The 22413-nt window shown below is 57.3% G+C and overlaps 1 protein-coding gene across 2 annotated transcripts; it reads left to right on the forward strand.

The window, feature by feature from the left end:
• The first annotated feature begins 526 nt into the window (after nucleotides 1-526).
• Nucleotides 527-19518, forward strand: ZNF598 (zinc finger protein 598, E3 ubiquitin ligase). Of its 2 annotated transcripts, none has more exons than XM_053276261.1 (12): nucleotides 527-1108; nucleotides 8057-8169; nucleotides 9147-9276; nucleotides 9366-9577; nucleotides 10968-11185; nucleotides 12122-12239; nucleotides 13434-13612; nucleotides 13734-13818; nucleotides 14557-15341; nucleotides 16368-16509; nucleotides 16909-17053; nucleotides 17203-19518. In XM_053276261.1, the coding sequence occupies exons 1-12, from the start codon at nucleotides 929-931 to the stop codon at nucleotides 17578-17580; spliced, it is 2685 nt and encodes an 894-aa protein (XP_053132236.1). In that variant the 5' UTR covers nucleotides 527-928; the 3' UTR covers nucleotides 17581-19518. The 2 variants fall into 2 exon arrangements, with proteins under 2 accessions (XP_053132236.1, XP_053132237.1); XM_053276262.1 differs by lacking the exon at nucleotides 527-1108 and adding an exon at nucleotides 4663-5737.
• The last annotated feature ends 2895 nt before the right edge of the window (nucleotides 19519-22413 follow it).

The following is a 22413-nucleotide window of genomic DNA, read 5'->3' on the forward strand; positions in this document are numbered from 1 at the left end:
TGACCCAGAGACCAATCTGGCCACTGCATTCTGGACTAACTGCAGTTTCCGGACTGCATACAAAGGCAGCCCCACATAGAGCGCATTGCAGTAGTCAAGTCCGGAGGTGACCAGCAGATGTACTACTGTTCTGATTTCAGGGACGCTGCTGCCCCACCGGACTGTTTTAAAAGGCAGCGCCAGCAGGTGGAATGCGGCGGGAGGGGTAAGAGTACCCCCCCTTAAAGAGATCCCCCCCACTTCGAACTGGCAGGCAAACTAAGTGGGGTGCCTCCCTTGCTGTGTGGTCACTAGAAGCCGATTTGATGGCTCTTAATCAATCAAAACTGGCGAAAGTTGCAGCCCAGTGCCTGGAGTGGGCGCTCTGCTTCTTTCAGGGGACGCTCTGCGTCTGCAGTTCTCTATGGTCACCAACATGGAAGCTCTAGGCTCACCATCTCTACTCTCCAAGAGAGGCGGGGCGACAGGCGTGGAGAGATTCGCCGGGTGGAGGCAGAACCTAGAGAGGAGAAACACCAAGAGTAGCTCACCTCGTTGCCCCGCTAGTAAACTTCCGGGTTTTAATTACGCACCCAGTTTCTCTCTTCTCGGGGCGGAGCGGCCTATAGGAATCAATGGGAGAAATCCAGGATTGCCATGTCGTCACCCCCGCGCCAAAAAAACAACCCCGCCACAAAGACAGGCGTTTTTCTTTTGTTTCTAGCTCAAGTCTCGGGCAGTGACCGGAAGTAGCCCCTGCGCAAGCCTCTCCGCGCTTTTTCTCTCTAGGCGCGCTGTGCCTGCTGCATGTGCGGTTGGCGGCGGCGGCGGCAGCCGTGGCAGCGCTCTAGGCCGCGATCTCTGTGCGGGCGGGCGGTGGTTGCTAGGCGGCGCTCGGGGCCTAGTAGGCCGCAGGGGCGGCGCGGCCTGGCAGGGCAGCGAGAGCGGCATGGCGGCTTCGCCCCCGTCGGAGGGGCCCCCGGCCAGCAGCTGCGTGCTGTGCTGCGGCGAGCTGGAGGTGGTGGCGCTGGGCCGCTGCGACCACCCCATCTGCTACCGCTGCTCGGTGCGGATGCGGGCGCTCTGCGGGGTGCGCTACTGCGCCGTCTGCCGGGAGGAGCTCGCCCAGGTGAGTCGGGGCGGGCCGCGGAGCGGGGCCCTGGCTGGCTGGCTGGCTGCGGGAGCCGAGGCCAGGGGCGCCCTGGAAGAGCAGCGGGGGGTGGCCACCCCCACCACGAGACTGTGGGACTACAGTTCCCATCATCCCCTGTTCCTGCGGGTGATGGGAGCTGTAGTCCAACAACCTCTTGGTGGTGGGGGCTGCTCCTCCAGCTCCAGGGCGCCCCTGGCCTCTGCAAATGGACTGCTAGATCAGGGCTTTTGGACTACAACTCCCATTATCCCCACCCTCAGTGGGTCTGGGGATGATAGGAGTTGTGGTCCAACAATCTCGTGGGTGGGGGCACACCCCAGTGTGGGAACCCCCCGCTGCTGCTCCTCCAGGGAGCCCCTGGCCTCTGCAGACGTTCTGCTAGATCAGGGCTTTTGTTGGACTACAACTCCCATCATCCCCAGTCCCAGTGGTGGGACTAGGGATGCTAGGAGTTGTAGTCCAACATCCTGGGGGGGTACACCCCAGTGTTGGGGGACCCCACCCCACTGCTCCAGGGAGCCACTGATTTCTGCAGAGGTTCTGCTAGATCAGGAGAGGGCAGATTTGCTTCTCCAGCTGTTGTTGAACTACAACTCCCACCATCCTGGCTGGGGGTGATGGGAGTTGTAGTTCAACAGCAGCTGGAGGGCCCAGTTCGCCCACCCCTGTACTAGACAGTATAATCCTACTACCGCCAGCAATAATGTGGTGATTCGGTAAATGTGCCACTCCCACTAATCTGCTAGCAGCAGCGCATTCTCAGTTGCAGTACCGAGTTGCAGGGCAGCATTGGGGCTGGGGGTGATGGGAGTTGTAGTCCAACAACCTCTGGAGACTCCACCTTGAGCATCCCTGGCCGGTTAGTCTAGCCACTGTGATTATGCTGCTGCTAGTAGATTAGTAGTAGCAAGTTTACAAAACAACCAAATTCAACTGAGGATCTGGTAGTTAGCATCGCCTGCAAATACTAATGACAGTACTTCCGGCAGTAAAGTGTGCCGTCAAGTCGGTGTCGACTCCTGGCGACCACAGAGCCCTGTGGTTTCCCATAGTCTGGGAAACATACCAGCGGGGATTCGAACTGGCGACCTCCGGTTTTATCATCAACTCATTTCCCCGCTGCACCATTAGCTCACCGTTAAAACATGACTCCTTACACCCTAGCGCAGGGGTTGGCCACGCATGGCACTCCAGGCGCTGCTGAACTACAACTCCCATCATCCCCAGCTGTAATAAATTGTGGCTGAGGGTGATGGGAGTTGTACTGCCCTCTTGCCATCCTGGTGTAGTTGGGGGTGTGTGTGTGTGTGATAGGCAGAATGCCCAAAGAAGGCCAAACCGGCATCTGGGCCATCATGCAGGGTCAGTGGGTTGATCCAGGTTCTGGAGAGGGGAAATCCGCAGCCTGATGGGTCCTCACTGGGATTTCTGCCTCCGCCGGCCACCCAAGATTCAGAGAAGTCACAGGGCCGTCTTGCCACCTCTCCCGTGGGGTGTGAGCTCCTTTCTCTCTTCTTTGCTGGCTTGGCCAAGTGGCTGGAGAGGACAGGCTAGGGCCAAACCCTCCCGCAGTATCTTCTAGTTCCGCGTCTTGCTTTGGGGCCCAAAGCCCCCTCCAGTGTGTGGGCAGAGTTTGGCGTGCAAGAACAAACTGCTGGAAATGTGTAGGGCAGGGGGGAGGAGCGATGCTTGGATTTGCTTGCCCGGGGCTGCCTGCCATCTGCTTCATGTCCAGAAACAGGTGCCACGTTCTTGCGAGAGTCTTCTGTTTCGCTTGCCGAGTCTTTGCCCTGCATTGGCTTGTAATGAGGGACTGCAAAGGGGAATTAATTCAATAAGAGAGGATGTTGCCCACGTACACAAATGGACATGCCCGGTCTGCTTGTTCAGCGCCTTCTAATTCCTGACCAGCTTCCCTTTGTAGTAGGGCCTGTTTGGCTGCTTATTTTTCTGGTGACGCCATCCCTTGGGGGTGTCTTGCGTGTCCAGGTCAGAGAAGGCTGTGGAGCCTCCATGCAGCCTCTGTCCCGGCCAGCTGACGGAGATGGGCTCCTGCTCGTGAGGGCTGCATTCACACTGCAGCTGGGAAACCCCCAGTTCCGCTGGGTGCCCCAAAAGGACATATTTCCAGCGCATACTTGCCTCTCTAAATGCGTGTCTCTTTGTGTAATAACTTGGTTCGTTGCGCTCAGACCCCGCCCATCCTCCCAAGAGCTCAGAGCAGCTGAGACCCGATTCTCAGGTGGCCTCACAGTACAGCCTAGGTGTGTCTAGATCAGAGCTGCTCAACTTCGGCCCTCCTGCAGATGCTGGCCTACAACTCCCACAATCCCTGGCTATTGGTCACTGTGGCTGGGGGTTATAGGAGTTGTAGTCCAAAAACAGCTGGGGCGCCAAAGTGGAGCAGGCTTGGTCTAGATCTAGGTGCCCAGCCTTGGCTCTCCAGATGTTGCTGGCCTAGAACTCCCGTCATCTCCAGCCACAGTGGCTGAAGACCAATGTGGCTGGGGATGGTGGGAATTTTAGTTAACATCTGGGGACCCAAGGTTGGGAACCCCTGCCCTAGACTATTCCTGGGGCTTTCAGTGCTTCTTGTGAGGAAGCTGGGCTGTGTCTGTTTGCTCCTTTTAATGCTTCCAGTCAGGGTTTGGTTCATGTGTCGAAGGAGGCGGTGGCATAGGGTAGTGCTAGCCCAGGCCTGTTCAACTTTGGCCCCCCAGCTGTTTTTGGACTACAATGCCCATAATCCCCAGCTACTGTGGCCATTAGCCAGGGATTATGGGAGCTGTAGGCCAACATTTGCAGGAGGGCCGGAGTGGAGCAGGCCTGCCCTGTGCTAACCCTTCGTCATGGTTGACTGTCTGGCTCCACACCCTGGTGTGCTTTTCTGAAGTCCCAAAGCCGCCGCTGGAAGGGTCCCTTCCCCAAATACCACATTCATGCTGGTGTGTGAACACTGAGATGGGGAGGAGTGTTTCCGGTGGCAGGAGAATTTGTGTGTGGACGTGCTCATAAAGTGCCCTCTCTAGGAATCGCGTCCCTTCCGTTCGTCCTGCCCTGGCTCAGCCCAATGCCAAGTGGCAACACTCCGCTCCAGGGTGCAAGAGTCCATTTCCGTCGGGATCAAGGTTCAGCGAAGCCTGTCGTCACACCTTGAAAAGGCATCACAGCACTTCCTGGCCTGCTCCAAGTCCTGTGCATTCAAAAATGGGGATGCAGAGTGCAAAAGAGTCTGGGAAGGAAGCAGATTCCTCAGGGAATCTAGTGGGGTAGCACTCCTCTCACTCCCCCCAAAGGTCCTTGCATCAGCGGCTGGTCCTAATGAGCTGGGGGCGCCAAAGGAGGGCTGTGCTGTTCTGCGCAGCTCTACCTGATGAATGGTCAGCCTGCAAGCAGATGGCTCTTGGGCAGGAAGAGAAAGAGGGGCCTCCACTAGAGCGGTCTCCTTTGCGCCGCCCCCACCCCCTGCTCCGCCTCCTTGGGACCAGCCGCTACTGCCCTGCATGCTGTTGGTAAAGACTGAGCCTCTTGGATTCCTAAGACTGCAACTGGGAGCTGTGGCTTGTAAGACTCCTCCAGGGCAAAATGTGTGCCTTGCGCCGTGCTTTGCTACCTCTTGTCTGGGACCAGGCCACTTTTCCCGTTTGCAGTGAGGTAGCAAGTCGTGCTTTTTGATTGATGTAGCACCCCTTGCCAACGGGGACTTTTCTCAGAGAATATCAGTGCCCTGTTAAAGCTGCCTTTCCAAAGAAGGGGACTTGGTAGTGGCAAGGAGAGCGGCCAGGGAGCTTGCAGCCGAAGCGGGTAGGCATGCTGTTGGGTGCTTCTTAAAGGCGAGGAAGGAGGAGCAGGGTGGATGGGTGTCGAGGGAGCCACTTTCCTCTAGAAAGGAAGAGCAGCCCCCCTGGCTGTGGAAGGTGCCGTCACAGGAGCCCCGAATTGCTGAGCCACGGTCCGGTGGGGAATTTAAGCCGAGTTCCTGTCACCTGAAGGCACTGAAGGAGATGGTGGTGGAGCATTTAAAGCCGGATCTTTCCCACACAGTCATGTTTTGAGTCCCGGGGGGAGCAGACCGGGTCTTTATCTTCTCGCTTTCCATTTCTCCCATGGCCTGCAGCCTCCCTCTGAGAAGCAATTGTGTTTGCTGAACTGCACACCAGGCAGTCTGCCTTGTGATTTCCTTCTTTCCCATGCTCTGGTTTGTCTCCCTTCTGTTTCCAGAGCATCTTTGAGCAGTAGCTGCTGCCAAATGTTGGAGCTGGTTGCAGTGGCTGTGTTATCTCATCCTTCCGGCTGTGCGTTGTGCAGCTTGGAATGGGGAACTGGAAGCCGTGAGGTGGCCGGCAGGGTGGGATGAGCAGAGGCAGGGAACCCTGCAGCCAGCAACCCCTTCTGAGGCTGGGCATTCCCGATGGACCGATGGACATCTCCAGCCTTGTGAGTCCAGAAAGCAGCTCCGCCCGTCTGGCCCCACCTACCTGGAGGGGCTCTGGGGATGCTTTCTGGAGAGACCACCGATGGCAGCCTCTACCTTACTAAGTTCTTGCTTGTGTATCCTGCTCTTTTTCCCTAGAGAGCTGAGAAAGTCCACAACAATCCTGGCAGGTAGGTTAGAGGAGTGACCAGGTTGGGGGAGAGGTAGCCATGCGTCTTGCTGTTTCTTCTGATCGTGTGACTTCTAGTTGAGTTGTCTTTTTCTCTCAGTACCTTTGTTTGTCCTAGAGGACTTGGTGGTTGCTGCTGCTGCTGCTGCAGCAGAAAGGCATTTCTACAACCCGGATGCATGTCCAGCTCCCTCAGTTTTTTCTCTCGCATCCTATTTAGATGATGCATTCCATTTATTCTTGGAACGGTGTGTTGCTAGCCAGAGGCACTTCCTCTTACATAAGATGCAGGCAACAAACGCTCTGGGTTGCAACCAGTGGCGGTCGGTACTGCCAAGCCTGAGGAGGCGGAGGGCAGAGCAGACAGGTGCAGAACAGGCCTCAGCTGCTTGTCTCTCTCTCTTCCTGTCCCTGCCCTGACTGTCTTTCTCTCTGCTCATCCTGCTCCACCTTTAACTTGAACTGTGTGGGCTGGTTATTAGGTTGGGATCCTCAGCAAATGACCAGCCTGCATGGCTCAAGTTAAAGATGGAGAACGGAGAGAGAGAGAGAGAGAGAGATTTGCCCCTGTGGCCTGTTCTGCACCCCCATCCCACCAACTTTGGGTCTTGAGCAAACCTTCAGTTTGAGTAAGCTAGAACTGCGCAGTGGAAGCTCCTGTTGGATGGTACCCTTGGCTAGGGATGTGTAGAACTGGTTTAATGCGAACTGAAGTGCTGCGAACCAGATCAGTTTGAGCGGTTCAACTGTGAACTGCTTCAGGCTGGTTTGTCAAACTGACCGGTTCAGCCGATCGGTTTGACCGAACCAGTTTGCTTACCTGCACTTCGGTTTGAATTTGGACTGAACTGTGCCAAACAATCCATGCACACTCCTGCCCTTGGCTTCTGTAATGTAGCAGTTCTTCATAAGAACAGCCCTGCTAGATCAAGCCCGAGGAGGCCCATCTAGTCCAGCATCCTGTTTCACACAGTGGCCCACCAGATGCCACTGGAAGCCTGCAGGCAGGAGTTGAAGGCATGCCCTCCCTCCTGCTGTTACTCCCCTGCAACTGGTAGTCAGAGGCATCCTGCCTTTGAGGCTGGAGATGGCCTAGTAGCTGTTGATAGACCTCTCCTCCATGAGGTTATCCAAACCTTCTTAAGGTTGTTGGCTGTCACCACATCTCGTGGCAGAGAATTCCACCAGTTGATTATGTCTTGTGTGAAAAAGTACTTCCGTTTGCTGGTCCTAGATTTCCTGGCAATCAATTTCATGGGATGACCCCTGGTTCTAGTGTTATGTGAGAGGGAGAAGAAATTCTCTCTATCCACATCTCCACACCATGCATGATTTTATAGGCCTCTGTCATGTCTCCCCACAGTCGTCGTCTTTCTAAACTAAATAGCCGCAGGTGGTGTAGCCTTGCCTCATAAGGAAGGTGCTCTAGGTGCCCTTCAAAACGGTGAAAGTGCACAGTGGTCACTCTCTGCCCCACTCTCCCAAATCCGGGCATTTCCTAAAAGGTGGAGCAAGTCAGGAGACAGCTGTTGCTAACCCCAAGTGTCAGGGCCTGCAGGGAGCTTGGGGAGAGTGACCTTTCTGGGTTTGGGAATTGCTTGATTTGCATTCTGGTTTCAGGTTTTCAACATGCTGCTGTCCCATCTTCAAACGTTTTGCTGCAACTTCCTTTGCAGGCAAAAGCTGGGAGTGCCTGACCTGGACAGCCCAGTCTGGGTTGTATCTTCTCTAGGCCGGGGGTTCTCAGTCTTGGGCTACCTGGTGGTGTTGGGCTGCAACTCCCATCATGCCCAGCCCCAGTGGCCTTTGGCTGAGAACCCCTGAGCTAGCTTTCTTTCCCTCCCTTTCCCAGTGACTCATGGGAAGTGATGATGACCCTTGCTCTGCCTTTATTGAGCTGGGGTTGGGGCACCACAGAAGACACCAGCTTCCTGGAGCGCCATTGTCAAGTAGAGCTGTGCGGCTAACCACGCAGCTCTACCTGTTGGGTGGCCAGCCTGCAGGCAGCACAGGACAGAAGAGGGAGGTGGAGGCAGCTGTGCTTCACACACACAGACGTGCATGTGTGCGCACACACATGTGGCTCGTTGGGATGAGCTGTTCCTGGTGTGGAATCAAGTAGGCCAAGCAAGAGTGAATTAGTGGTGAGCTGGGGTTTGAATATAGGTCTCCCACCTGCCAACTCAACCCTCCGTTTGCTGGGCGTGTCCCCGATTATCGCTCCAGGACCCATCCCAGGGTTGTGGGCTGATCTGTGGGGCCTGCATCACCTGCTCTGCTGTGCTGCGTCCTCTAACTCCCCTCCTTGTGTCCTGTGCAGGTGGTGTTTGGGAGGAAGCTGACGTCCTTTTCGACTATAGTGCTCAGCCAGTTACAATACGATAAGAAATATGAGATCTATTTTACTGATGGAAAAGTTTATGCTCTCTATAGGTAAGCCTCCTGCAGCTACTTTTCCTTGGGTGCTTTGGACAGTGTTTTGGGTCGGAAAAGGAACAGCTAAAAGGCAGTTACATGCATACTCACGGCATTCTTTGGTTTCTGTCCCACCTTTCAACCCAGAAAGCTCTTCAAGGTGGCTGATAGAAAACACTGAAATGCCATGTTTACCCAAATCCAAGACAAGGCTCCCCCCAGTTTTTCCCTGTTAAATATAGGGCAGTCATCTTGAGTGCAGAGTTCTCTTTTTGGGTGAGTAAATACGGGTATAACCAGTAATTGAACCTCTGTCTTTCAAAGCATCATCTTAAATTCAGAGTCACCTCCTTTTGGGGGTAAATACGGTGCAACTTTATGTTGTGTTTGCCTCTGCCATGTCTGACACATAGTATTGCCCTGGGGTTGTACTGTATATCTTCTCCCTCTCAAAAAACAAACAAACCATGAAATAAAATACAGCTTGCCGTCTTCCAGGCACCTAGACAGTATGCATGAAGAATCAGGCAGTGTGTATGAAGGGGGGTGGGGGCCTAAAGGGAACGCACCCAGAGCATTGTCTCCTGGCTCAGATGGGGGGGGAAGGTAAGGTGTTCCTGTAATGAAATCCAAGAGGCTCCCCCGCCCAGTTCAGTCTTGTAAAATGTTAAGGAGGCCAATACAAGAGCAAAGGGGATGGGATGCCCTGCTGTGCAGGTGCACGTACACACACACTCACAATATGGTACTTGCCTTCAGTATTCCCCTGAGGGGATGGGGCAGCTCTGGGAGGAGCACCTGTCTGCGTGCATGCAGAAGGTTCCCAGTCCCCTCCCTGGCAGCATCTCCAAGACAGGGCTGAGAGACTCCTGCCTGCAGCCTTGGAGAAGCCGCTGCCAGTCTGTGAAGACAATACGGAGCTAGATGGACCCAGGGTCTGGCTCGGTGTATGGCAGCGTCCTATGTGCCTCCTCTGGCATCTTTGCCTCTCCTAGGAAGCTCTTGCAGCACGAATGCCCGCTGTGCCCGGAGGCCAAGCCATTTGCCACCATTGTGGACTTGGAGCAGCACATGAGGAAGCAGCACGAGCTCTTCTGCTGCAAGCTGTGCATGAAGCACCTGAAGGCAAGTGGCTGCGGGGTTGGCGGACCCGGACCGGGGCAGGGAGAGGGCGCACCCGCAGGTGGCTTGACGGCCGTGCTCTCGTGTTGCAGATCTTTACGTACGAGCGCAAGTGGTACTCGCGCAAGGACCTCGCCCGGCATAGAATCCATGGGGACCCGGACGACACCTCCCATCGCGGCCATCCTCTGTGTAAATTTTGTGACGAGCGCTATTTGGATAACGACGAGTTGCTGAAGCATCTGAGAAGAGACCACTATTTCTGCCACTTCTGCGATTCGGACGGGGCGCAAGAATATTACAGGTTTGTCCATGGTGCCTGGGTCTCAGCCTCGGAGGCAAACTGGCCTGCCGTTTTGCCACCACAGACTGAACCCTCCCGCCAGTTACGGTCGTCTGGGGAGGTCCGGTTAGGGTTGCCACCGCCTCGTTTGGTGGCTGCCCCAGGGCTCTGGAATGTACTCCCTGTCGAAATAAGAACTTTCCCATCTCTGGCTCTTTTTTAAAAGACTCCGAAGACACACCGGTTTTCTCAGACTTTTAGTTAAGAACATAAGGACACCCCTGCTGGATCAGGCCCAAGGAGGCCCACCTAGTCCAGCCTCCTGTTTCGCACAGGGGCCCACCAGATGCCTCTGGGGAGCCCCCAGGCAAGAGGGGAGGGCAGGCCCTCTCTCCTGCTGCTGTGGCTCCCCTGCAACTGGCATTGATCAGAAAATCAACCAATCAATCAAGAGGCACCTTGCCTCTGAGGCTGGAGGTGGCCTATAGCCAACCAGGGTAGTAGCCATTGATAGATCTGCCCTCCATGAATGTGTCTACCTCCCTTTTTAAGCCATCCAAGCTGGTGGCCATCACATTATGTGGCAGATAATTCCATAAACTGATTCTGTGCTGTTTGGAAACATGTTTCCTTTTGCCGGCCCTACGTTTGCCCAGACTTCACTTTCATGGGATGGCTCCTGGTTCTAGTGTTGTGAGAGAGGACGAGAAATTTCTCTCTATCAACTTTCTCCACACCATGCATGATTTAAGGAATTAATTTTAAACTAGCTGGGCCAGGCGCAGAGCATCTGTGCCTCTAGTTCACTCACCGCCACTTTCTCCTGCCACTGCCAGTTTCTTGCCCGCCCGCCCTCTGTCTTCTCCCCCTGCCTGACCGCTGCTGCCGTCGTTGTCGTTGTCTTCTTGGCTGGCCACTCGCCACAATTCACCACCATTTTCTTTGCCTGCCAGCCAGCCAGGCAGCAACCACCACCCTTTTCAACCCCGTCCCCGTCACTATCAGGGCAGCTGCTTGCAAACTCCTGCGAGAGCTGCCACACATGGGATTAGCGATGCGTATGCCTTAGAGAAATATATAAAAAGAAGATTGCTTGTTTTATTTCATAAAATGGTTTTGTTTTATCCTGTTCTACATTTTTTGTATTTTAAATCATGTACACCACCTAGAGATACACGTACCAGGCAGTATGTTAATATAGATAGATAATATGTATTGAGCATTGTTTGTGAATGAGCTACCCGGGGTTCTCAAACGTGGGTCCCCGGATGGTGTTGGACTACAATTCCCATCATCCTCAGCCCGACTGGCCAAAGGATGCTGGGAGTTTCAGTCCAACCACATCCGGGGGCCCAAGTCTGAGAGCCCCTGGGCTGAACCCACCACCGGCCCTCTGCCTTCCCCTCTGCAGCGATTACGAGTTCCTCCGGGAGCACTTCCGGGAGAAGCACTTCCTCTGCGAAGAAGGCCGGTGCAGCATGGAGCAGTTCACGCACGCCTTCCGGACGGAGATCGACTACAAAGCGCACAAGACGGCCTGTCACAGCAAGAACCGGGCGGAGGCCAGGCAGAACCGGCAGATCGACCTCCAGTTCAACTATGCACCCAGGCATCAGCGGAGGAACGAGGGTAGGGCGGGGCTGAAGGGATCGGGGACAGGATGCCGCTCTGTCTTCTGGTTGTGTCGAATGCATGGCCTGAGAGCCAAGGGTTGGCTTGGCTGATCAGCTGGCTTCCTCCCGGCCATAACCACGCAGCTCAACCTGGTGAATGGCCAGCCTGCAAGCGGCGCAAGAGAGGGAGGAGCCACTTGAGCGGATACTGGGTAGCAGGAGCAGCTGGGCCTCCTCCCGCCCCCACCCAGCCTGTTAGGATGAGCAGCTGCTGGTTTGGAGAATCCTGAGCTAGATGGCTCGATGAATCCCGACGCCATATGTGTGCCGCTTCCTGTGTGTGCTCAGTTAGCAGAGGATCCTTTTCAAATCAAACAGGACTCTTTCCCCCCTCCACCCCCCAATTTAGTTTAAATCTATTCTGTTTAGCGTGCTTCGGTCTTTCGTCCTGGATGGCAGGTACTGGAACATTCCAGACATGAATCAAACATGGCCGTGCAATCGGACATGCCCATCTCCATGCCTGGAGAGGGAAACAGCGGGCCATGTTCTCTGCTGCTTTTCCTTCTCTCGGGATCTGCGATATAAACTGATAGCGCCGTCTTTAAATAAGTATCCTGGAAGAACTAATGGTTTTCTATATTCTCCTCCTCTCCGATCAGCATTCTGATATTGCAAGCCACGTTGCTGAATTTTGTGCAGCAGCCGTCAAAATCCGTAAATTGTGTCGTAACAACTGTCATCAGTTACGCTCTGGCTAACGTGATTGTTAGTACATAAGCTAGAGTTGTGTTATATGTTCGGCATGCACAAATTCTTGCTTTGCCGAGATTGTTGTCACTCTTGCTGCTGCTGCTGCTGTTCTATAGAGGCTGTTCACTATCTGAAGCTGGTTGCTGGCTGTGATCAAGATTTGGTTTGATGAATTGCTCTCTTCCTCCCCACACTCCAGGGGTCGTGGGTGGAGAAGACTACGAAGAGGTCGATCGGTATAACCGGCAGGCGCGAGGCGGCAGGTCAGGGCTGCGTGGAGGGCAGCAAAACCGGAGGGGCAGCTGGCGGTACAAGAGGTGAGAGGCCTGCCCTGCCTGTGGGTCCCTATCGGGGGGGGGTAGGGAGTGGGGATGCTGTTGAGGAGCAAGTCTGGGGGGGCAGGAGGGATGTGGGGGGGCCAGGAAGTGGCTTGTGAAGGGTGGTATACTTGGGGCCCGCTGCCCAAAAGGGGTCACTGGCCCCACAGCAGAGACAAGGGGAGGCCGTGCAAGGGAGGTGTGCCGATGGAGCCCTTCCCGTTGAGTGAGTCTCTTGAGGCAACTCATCTGTTGCTTTCCCTGTTCTGGAATGCCTGCAGCAGCAAAAAACGACAAGACTCACACACCCAGCCGTGTCTTCTATAAGGAGTCCCATCCAGGAAACCAACCCGCTCCGGACCAAATTCCGGCTTTGTGGCTGAGCCTTCGCTGTCGGTGAGGTCCGGGGTTCCCGGCCTCCGGTCCCCAGAGGTTGTTGGGTCAGCAGCTCTCCTCATCCCCAGCCACAGTGGCGGAAGACCCTTGGGTCTTGAGGTCACTGTGGAGATGCTCAACATTCAGTCTGGTCATGGCACACATGGGCCTCGGTCCCTGTCTTTGCCAGCAGGGGGCAGCACCAGGCGGCCCTCTGCACCAGAGACTGGGGTATGCAGTCCAGCTCTGGTGAAGATCCGGTCTTCCCCCCACCCCCAATCTTCTCTCGCTCTGCCCCCAAACACCACTATTTGTTGCATGGCAGTACAAGAACAGCTTCGCACCGGGGTTCTTAAACGAAGGTCTCCAGGCGTTGTGGGACTACACCTCCCATCACCTCCGGCCAGTGCGGTACGCTTGGGTCAAGGTCAGCGTTCCCTCTAGCAGGGATTCCCAGCTGTTGTGGACTACATCTCCCAGCATCCCCAGCTGCAGTGGCTTTTGCTTGGGGATTCTGGGAGTTGTAGTCCACAACAGCTGGGCATCCCTGCTAGAGGGAAGACTGGTCCCGGTCCCTGCTTGCCCCGGGGGCTCTGTGGGTGGCCTCAGGCCAAGCCCTCTCTCTCCACCTCCTGGCTTGTGTGTCGCTGGCTGCCTGGGCAGCCCCTCTCCTTGGGGTCTTGGCACCGGGACTCTGCCTGTCGCCCAGAGGAAGCCTTGCCCCAGCCTGCCTCGCTCAGCGGAGGAGGGAGATCAGCCGTTGAGTGTCCTCTTGCGCTCGCTGACCCTTCTCCGCTGCGCTCTCCCCAAACTCCCCAGGGAAGAAGAAGACCGCGACGTGGCTGCAGCGGTCAGGGCCTCAGTAGCCGCCAGAAGGCAAGAGGAGAAGAGACGGGGGGAGGACAAGGAGGACAGCAGCCGGGCCAAAAAGGAGGACAAGAAGGAGCCGGACCCGAGCAGCTCCAAGCGGGGGCCGAAGCCTCCCGCCGACGGGCCAGGTGAGGGCCGGGGGAGGCGGGCGGGCCCAGCAGAGAGCACAGCCGCCAGGGCGGAGGCCGCTGGCCTGGCGGGTTTCCCCGGAGGAATGACCACCTTTGCCTCTCTCTGCTTCTTCCCAAGCTCCCAAGGAAGCCGTTCCAAAGGCGACTCTGAGCCAAGAGGACTTCCCAGCCATTGGCTCGCCGGCCGTGGCCTCCACCCTCAGGTACCCCTTTGGAGCACCGTCGAGTTGGAAGGCACCCAAAGGCCAGGGGGTCCCCTCCCCGCTGCCGGGCAGGCCTGTCTGCCCCCCGGCCCCCCACAGGGCGCCGTGATGTGGAATGTGGGGGGGGGTTTCCACCCACCTGGCCCCCCTCAGGAGTTCAGCCTGGAGTTCAGCTCTGGGCTGGGAGTCCGCTCCCCCTTGCAGCCGCTTCCTCCTCGCGCTGCTGCTGCCTCCAGGCTGCTCCCCTCTGCACCAGAACCCCACAGCCGCCGCCGCCGCCGCGAGGTGGTTCGGAAGGGCATCGCTGTGCCTTCCTGAGGAGGGAACTCCTGCCTGCCTGCCCGTCTCAGTCAAGAGAGGAGGAGGAGGTTCCTGGCAGTGGTCCAGTGCTGTTTCCTTCTCTGGGGTTTTCCTTGGTGGCCAAGTTATTTCCCCAGCCCTTTTGTACTCACACTCCACCTTGTGCACATGTGGCCACAGCTCCAGCTACCCTCGCCTTCCTCCCAGTTGGGTTTCCTTCACAATTCTGCCTGTACAGCAGGCCCCGCCCTCCCTGGGACCAACAGAGAGTCTTCCCTGGTAGTCACCGGGACTCCCAAGTGAGTTCTCCCCCCTGCCAAGGCTGCCAAAGCCCCGCCTGGGGTCTTCTCCCCCCCCCCCGCCCCACAACTTCTTGAATTCTGTGAGGGCGACTCAAACCCTTTGTATGAGCATGAATGGCTCCCCTTCCTCCCACAGCTCAGCCCAGCCGGCGCTGGTAAAACTGAAGGAGGAGGATTTCCCCAGCCTCTCTTCCTCCGCTCCCACCCCGCTCTCTTCTGCCCTGTCCTTGACGTACACGGCGACGGCCAAGAAGACGGCCTTTCAGGAGGAGGACTTCCCCGCCTTGGTATCCAAAGTCCGGCCGAGCACTAAGATGGTGTCCACCCTAACCTCCGCCTGGAACAACAGCGCCAGTAAGAATGCGGTCCGCGCCGCTGCCTCCAGCAGCTCCTCCCTGAGCCAGCCCGCCAAGAAGCCAGCCCCACCGGCCAGCAGCGGGAAAGGAGGCAAGAAGAGCAAGCCTGCCATCGCTGCGGACGAGGAGGGCGGTGGCAGCGGCGGCAGCGTGACCACCCAGGAGACCCGCCGCGCTCCCACCATGGTCGACGTCTCCTCCTTGCTGGCAGCCTCCGGCTCGCAGACTTTTGTGAAAGTGGGCAAAAAGAAGAAAGTGGGGTCCGAGAAGCAGAGGCCGGCATCGCCGCCCCCCTTGCCGGAGGCCCGGCCAGGCCCTGCCCCTTGCGCGGAGAAGCCCCCGGAGGCGGAGCAGCCCTCCAGCAACCCCCCCGGCGCCTCGCTGCCCCCCCGAGCTGGGGTTGCAGTGGTGAACGGCCTCTCGGAGGAGCCGGCAGCCCCCTGCGCTGCGTCCAAAGAGCCGCCCGGCCTGCAGAAGCCCCCGGTGGCTAGCCAGCCCCTCTTGCCTCAGGAAGACTTTCCAGCCCTGGGAAGCGCTGGGCCTCCTCGGATGCCTCCGCCCCCAGGTGAGGGCTGCTTGGGGAGCCGAGGGACGCGGAGGCTGGAGCCCAGGGCAGGGTGCAGGTGGCCGTGGGTGCGGAATCCCGCTTCCTCAACCTCACGCTCCGTTCGTTTTAAAAAACGAAGTGCCTAGTCCTTCAAGCAGGCGGCTGTGCTTGATAGTGTGTGGGGGGAAACCTAGGGACGCCTCGGAGACCAAGGGGGCTGCCGGACGCGAGAGGGAGGGAAGGCCAGCCTCTGTCTGGGTCCAGCCACGGCTCGTACGTCTTGCTCCGCCTGGTCTGCTGCTGAGCTGCAGCCCCTCTCCAGTGCACGAGCCGGGCTCTCTTGCTGTGCCGCTGCAGGCGGAAGTGTTTCTGAGCAGATGCAGAGTGCCCCCAGGCCCTCCCCTTGTCCCTTGCGTACCTGGGACTTGGAGCGGGAGGCAAGCTGGGGAGTGGAGCTCCTCGGAGGGTGCCAGGGCTGGGGGGCCTCTCCACTAAACGGCTCCGGGGTGCCCAGGCAAGCTCGAGGCTGTGTTCCAAAGAGGACCTCCAGGGCTGAGCGCCTTCACACCCTTCGGGCCCCCTGGCCTCAGCCACGTGGGGCCACCTTGGTCACCACTGACAGCTCGATTGGAGCCCAGCGGAGGAGCCCTTTTGAAATTGTGGCAGTGGCTGCGTTTCGGACCGGCTGCCCTTCCCGGGCACTCTTGAAGGAAAGCCCCACCACGCCTGGCACATCCCTGCAGCCTGGCTTGGGAGCCCCGAGAGGAGCCTGACCCGGCCCCTCCGAGCCTCACGCCCCTTCCGGGTTTCCCCCCTACGTGGGGTCAGGCTGTCGGTCTGTGTTGGCTCAGACGGGCAGCAGGTCCCCATGCAAGGAGAGGTCACCGTTGCGTCTGCTTCCGGCCACAGTTCTTCTCCGCGTTCTGCTCACCTTTGCTCAGGCTGAGCCCTCCAGCCGCCCTGACCTCATGGGCGGGTGCTCCTCGCAAAGGGGCCCGAGGCCGGTTGTGTTGCCCCACTGACTGCTTCTCCCTCCTTTTCCAGGCTTCAACTCAGTGGTGCTGCTGAATAGCCCCGGACCACCTCTGGGGCTGCCGGTGCCTCTCAGCAAGCCGCCTCCCGGCTTCGCTTCTATCCCGCCCACCACGGTCTCGGAGCTTGCCCCCCCCACGCCTCTGGTGAAAGAGTAAGTGCCCTGGCCGAATGGGCGAAGCGGCTCTCCGGGGTCAGCACAGCATTGCCTCTTCTCCGGGATCTGGGCCCAGAATCTTTCCCTCCGCCCGAGATATGGAGGAATGAGCCTGGTGGAGGCTCAGTCCCCCGTCAGGGAGGTCAGGTAGCGTGTATGTGCAGCTGCACCTGGTGAATAGCTAGCCTGCAGGCTGCACAGCTCTTGGGCAAGGCAGGAGAGAGGGGAGCAACCAGAGCTGCCAGGAACCAGAGGCAGCTGTGCCTCCTTTGGCACCCCCCTCCCCAACTTAGAGCAGGGGTTCCCGACACAACTCCCATCATCCCCAGCCACAACAGCCTTGCCGATCACTCCAAGGGACGCTGAAGTCTTGTTTTTCCCTCCCGCTCAAAACAGGACAAAACCATGTCACGGCACCTACTTAATACTGGAAAACTTCCAGCAGCGAAACATCCAGCTCATCCAGTCCATCAAGGAGTTTCTTCAAAACGACGAGTCCCAGTTCAACAAGTTCAAGACGTACTCGGGACAGTTCAGGCAGGTGAGTAGCAGGCCGGCCCCTCCCTGCGCGCTCGCCCCCCTCCCCTGGGGCCTTCAGCGCGGCGGCTCCCAAGTGGCCTGGGGGCCCCTTTCCCTGCTCCTGCCCTTCTGACCGGGACCCTCCTCTCTCCCCCCCCCCCACCCACCCAGGGACTGATTTCGGCAGCTCAGTATTACAGAAGCTGCCAGGAGCTGCTGGGCGAGAACTTCCCGAAGATCTTCCACGAGCTCCTGGTGCTGTTGCCGGACACAGCGAAGCAGCAGGAACTGCTGGCCGCCCACAACGATTCCAAGGCCCGGGAGCCGCCCGGCGGCTGCCTCTCCTCCACCTCCTGCTCTGCGGGCAAGTCGAGGAAGAGCCGGAAGGGTGCCTGGCAGGCGGAGCTGGGCCCCGAGCTGGGCTGCTGCTGCGTGTGCCCCAACTGCCAGCAGGTGCTGATGCCGCAGGACCTGGCCGCCCACAAAGCCCTGCACCTGGAGGACGACGAGTTCCCCTCCCTGCAGGCCATCAGCCGCGTCATCGGCTAGCCCTTCCCGCTTCCCACCAATAAAGCCCGTCTCCCTCTCGGCATTTGCGCTTCTTGCAAGGCAGGCAGGGGCTCCGCGGAGGAGGAGGAGGAGAGCGGCAGCCGGCAGCCGAGAGGAGAAGCCCCTCGAGTCGGGATGGGCCTTCTGAGATGCAAGCAGGCTGTGGAATTGCAGGTGGGGGGGGAGGGGGTGCAGCGAAGTTTACTGCCACCATTGACTAGTTTCCGACCTTGGCACAAGACGGGGGGGCAGTGGGGTGGGTCTTTCCCGTGGGGAGGCTGCCATCTGGCCTGCAGAGGAACCAGTGGGAGCGGCTCCCAAAGCGGGGCCCAGTCAGAGGTGGGTGTGTTGGCCTGCCAGGACTGAAGGGCAGTGGGAGTGACAGGGGTGTGTGTGTCTGTGCTCAGGTGGGGGGGCCCTGGCCCTCCTTCCTCCTCCCCCCCACCCTCCAGTCCCAACCCAGCTCTTCATCAGCGTCTTTCTTGCATGGACAGGGTGACGGGGACTTCCCACGAGGAGACCTGCCCCTGGAATCCACAGTTGCTCTCAGCCCTGCTGCTGCTCAAAAGGCATCTGTGAGAGCCTCCTGGGGAGAAAAGAGCATCCAGGGCTGCTTCTCCTTGGTGTAAATCTGCATTTCTCACGCAGTGTCCAGTGATTTCCCGTCTCTGGAAGGGCTGCTCCCCCCCACAAAGCGCCCTGCAGAGAGGAAGCTGGTCTGGGGCCTCAGCAGCAAGGGAGGAGCCTCTCGCCTGCAAGAGCAGCGCACGGACTGCGAGCAGGTGGGGTGGGGGCAACTGGATATTCTTCCCCTCGAGTAGAGCCCCCCCCCCCCCCGAGAACCTGCTTCTGGTGTGGAGCAGGGCTTAGGCGCTGCTCCCCCTCTGTGTTTTCATTCAGACCAACCCAACCCAAACAAAGCCTGGATTTCGACTGAAAGCACTTAAAATGTGTGGGGCAGTCTCGCTGCCCGCACAGAGTCCCTGCCCCCTCGGCTCCCACACCCAGTCTTTTCTCCTGCCCGGAGCAGGCCTGCATTCATTAAGGCAAGGGCTCTCAAACTGGGTCCCCCAGCTGTTGCTGGACTACAACTCCCAAAGGCCATGGTGGCTGGGGATGATGGGAGTTGTAGTGCGGCAGCAGCAGCTGGGGACCCCAGTTTAAGAGCCCTTTTCTTAAATCCCAAGTGGGGAGGCCCTTGGGAGTGGGCGGAGCTGGGGCCACCCTTCCAGATTTGGCGGGGGGGGGGGTTCCTGCTGCTGTCTCACTGCCAGGCATACAGGAGAGTACATCAGACAGCTGCTCTTTGTGGGTAGTTGTGACCCCCTCATCGACAGTTTCTGGTCTTCATGGAGGCAGTTTAACACACAGTTGGCTCACTCTTGCAAATAAAACACTAGCCCACTTCTGATTTGGCTAGTCTGCCCACCCATTTGTCTCTTAGCCATTTGGAGCATCAGCACACCAACTTCTGCAATGTTCCCCTGCCTGGTTTTGCTTCTTGACTGTTACAAAGTGGACCAGCTGCTTATAAGCCCCCAATTTAACTGTTGGGGAAAAACATTCGCTGTTCATGTTCTCTCTGATGTCCTGACCCTCTTCTGCCCCACCTTTGATTCAAGAGAAAATTAGCAAAGTTTGCAAGCTAATCACTTTAAAATCTTTATTGGAAAATAAAGTTGCAGTTGGTATACAGACAGTTAAGTAACACACTCACAGAATGGTGGTTTGTCTTTCCAAAAGGTATATCTGTCTATATAACTATTATATACATAGAAAAGAACTGTAAACATCTTAAAAACTTATTTGCACACTGTTCACTTTTCTACCACGATGCACATTGGGTTATCAGCAACTGCAACTTCTTTTTTTGAAGCAGTCTGCTTTTGAAGAGAGGTATCTGCATGTTTGGTATCTTATTAAAAACTTTGAAAAGAATGTGAGGTTGAAATGCATATTGCAGGGAGCTGAAAGGGGGGGGGGTTCTCCTTATGCTGAAAGGTGTTTGAGTTTGGTCTCCCCCCACCCCTGCCCGCTGCCACCCCCCACAAGCTTCTCTCCCCCACCCTGTGAAAGTGAACCTTTTATGAAAGTTGTGGACAGGTTTCCTTGGCCCTATATTGCAGGAAATCAAAAGGTGACCGCAGATTTCATAAAGCAGCTCTGTATTGGGGAGAAAGGGGAGAGGGGGATTGCTAGGTGGAGTGCCTCTGAAGAGCGAGTTAACCTGTTTCTGCTCCGGCAGCATAAAGACTTGGCAGATGGAAGAAGGGGGGACCCTTACCAGTGGCAGTGGTTTTTGCAGAGGGCAGGGAGCGGGGTGGATTGTGGCACCTCTGAACGAAGGGGGGGAGACACAGCATGCTATTTTGTTGGGATGGGGAATAGACCTTTCTGCTCTTGGGAGCTGGACGAAGTGATGGGGCTTTTCCAGGCCGTGCCAAGGGCATCCTTCTGGATTTCCTGTGAGGCACTGTGGCAAGCAGCTAGGAGCCTACACTCAGACACACCCATCCTGCTGGCTGCTGCAAGGTGCTTGGCCAGGTCTACATTGCCACCCCTGCCCAAGGCGGTTCTGCTCCGTGTCTGACCATTTCTAGGCAACATTTCTCACACTGGCTTCTCTATACCTGGGAAGGAGGAATAGAGTCTGTCTTCCTCAAGAGGGAAGTGATAACCCTCTGGAATGAAACATGGAAGTGAAACCAGGAGTGTGGAGGCAGAAGATCTCTCTCGCTCTGTGCCGATAGAAACCACCTAAACCCTTTGCCTCACTGGCCACTGTTAGGGATATGCACGGAAATGGGCCTCCAAACTGGTTTGAAGGTGGAGGGAGCTCTTGAAGGATGGAGGAGGGTGCTCTTGCCCCCACCCCCCACTGCTGGCACTGCCTTTTAAAACGGTCTGGCAGGACAGCAGGATTTCTCCTTGCCACCCGGATGCTTCCTCGGACCAGAAGTTGCCACTGCGCATGAACACATCGAAATAGTGGCCTGTTGCACCTTGCGACCACAACGGGCTAATTGCTCGTCCGGAATGGCTGCAGAAAGCTCAATGGAAATGGGTATTTAAGCACCATTGCTGAAGAATGGGAGGGTCACTGCAGGAAAGGCGGAAGGACACACGCAAGACCGTCGTGCCCATGATCTGCCACTAGTCTAGCCAACAAGTCACAGTTACAGTCATGAGTCACAACATCCATTGGCTCACTGGTGGCGTCGGGAAGGTTGGGACACAGAACAGACCAGGAAAGGGGGGGCTGCGTTCTGACTGCGGGGGAGTGGCCCGAGGAGCCCACCCCCTACTCAGAGGGCTGCTTGGCTGACTTGGCCGCTCTGCTCTACTGCTCGGCCTGCGTTGAATCCAGGCCTGCACGTCTGGTGAGCCACTGAGCCAAAGGTGGGTCCAGCCAAACTGACCAGCCACACCTGCTGACCTCCCAGCTGCGTCCTCTCCCTTTCCCCACCTCATGTGTGCAGTTCTAAGCAGGAGCCGACAGTTGTTTCTTGGCCCACAGAGACACACAGATCATGTTTTTAAAAGCAAGGAGCCACCGAGCCAGACCAACTGGTGTTCTCTCTCTCTCTCTCTCTCTCTCTCTCTCTCTCTTTCTCTTTTTTTGGGGGGGGGCTAAGAATCACAGCTATCCTGCTCCCATATTGCCCACGACAAACCCGGGGGCTGGCGCTCCACGTGAGCAAAGGTGGCATCCAGGACAGCTGCTGACCTCCCAGGCAGCAGGAGGTGGCCTGCTGTGACCCCCCACACCCATGAAGCTGCTGCTCACCATTGGCAGCGGGCAAATGCAAGGTGTCTACCCGCTGGTGTTGGCCTGCCTAGAGAAACCGAGAGCCTGGATGTCATCCAGCAGATGATCCACGCCGTGGACACCAAAGGAGGCAGCTCAGGTGGAGGTGTGCTCCCTGCAGGCTGGCCAGTCTACCTGACGGCTCTCGGGTGGGGCGGGGGAGAGCAATGCCACCCAAGCTGCCTCCTTTGGTGTCCCGTCCCCCCGCTGCCCAGTTCAAGCACTGGTTTCCCCGACATACATTTGCTACACCACGAGGAATAACGGTACCCGTTTGTTCTCAGTGGTTTCCTGAGCAACCCTGAGCATACCGCAAGACCGAACAGCACCATATATACACCGGACAGAGAAATCAAGGTTTCTGATATGGAGCCCAAAGCGGCGAGGGGATGGGGCAGGGAGGAGAGTTTGCTGCCAGACACTGCTGGGCTTACTGGGCCAAATCCCCACCTTGGATGTCCTGTCGGGAAGAAGATGTGAAAAGCCCCAACAGCTGGGCCAGTGCCATTTCCACGCAGGTATGGCAACGATGGCTCCGGCAAGCTACAAAAAACGTCTGCCTGGGGTAGCAGATCGTGGGTTCTCCTCAGCACAGAAAGATCTGGCTGCCTCAGCATGCCCACTAAAAGGGCAGGAGCCACGCAAGAGCAGAAGAGTCACTGGTGACGACACAGGCACTAGCCAATCAGTGCCCTGCACAGCTGACAAGTGCCTTCCGCAAGCGTGCTCTTGCACAGCTCCTGTCCATTTCAGCGAGGCTCGTGTGAGAGAACTCTCTGCTGCGTGGCATGCATGCCAGATGAGGCTGCCCTGTTGGATCTTCTGCCTTGGGCACCAGAAGGGCACGGGCCAGCCCTGAGTTCTGGGTTACCTCTCTTTGAGCAAGCCATTGAGCCAAGTCCTGTTCAGCATCCCCTCCAGGTTTGGGGTGGGTTGGAAAAGAGGAGCGTACAGAGCTAGGCATCAGGTGCAATACATTCAGAATTATAATACACCGCACACAAACACACCGACCAAGACAGCTC

Source organism: Hemicordylus capensis, chromosome 13, assembly GCF_027244095.1.
Source record: "Hemicordylus capensis ecotype Gifberg chromosome 13, rHemCap1.1.pri, whole genome shotgun sequence".
In the NCBI taxonomy this organism is placed as follows: Eukaryota; Metazoa; Chordata; class Lepidosauria; order Squamata; family Cordylidae; genus Hemicordylus; species Hemicordylus capensis.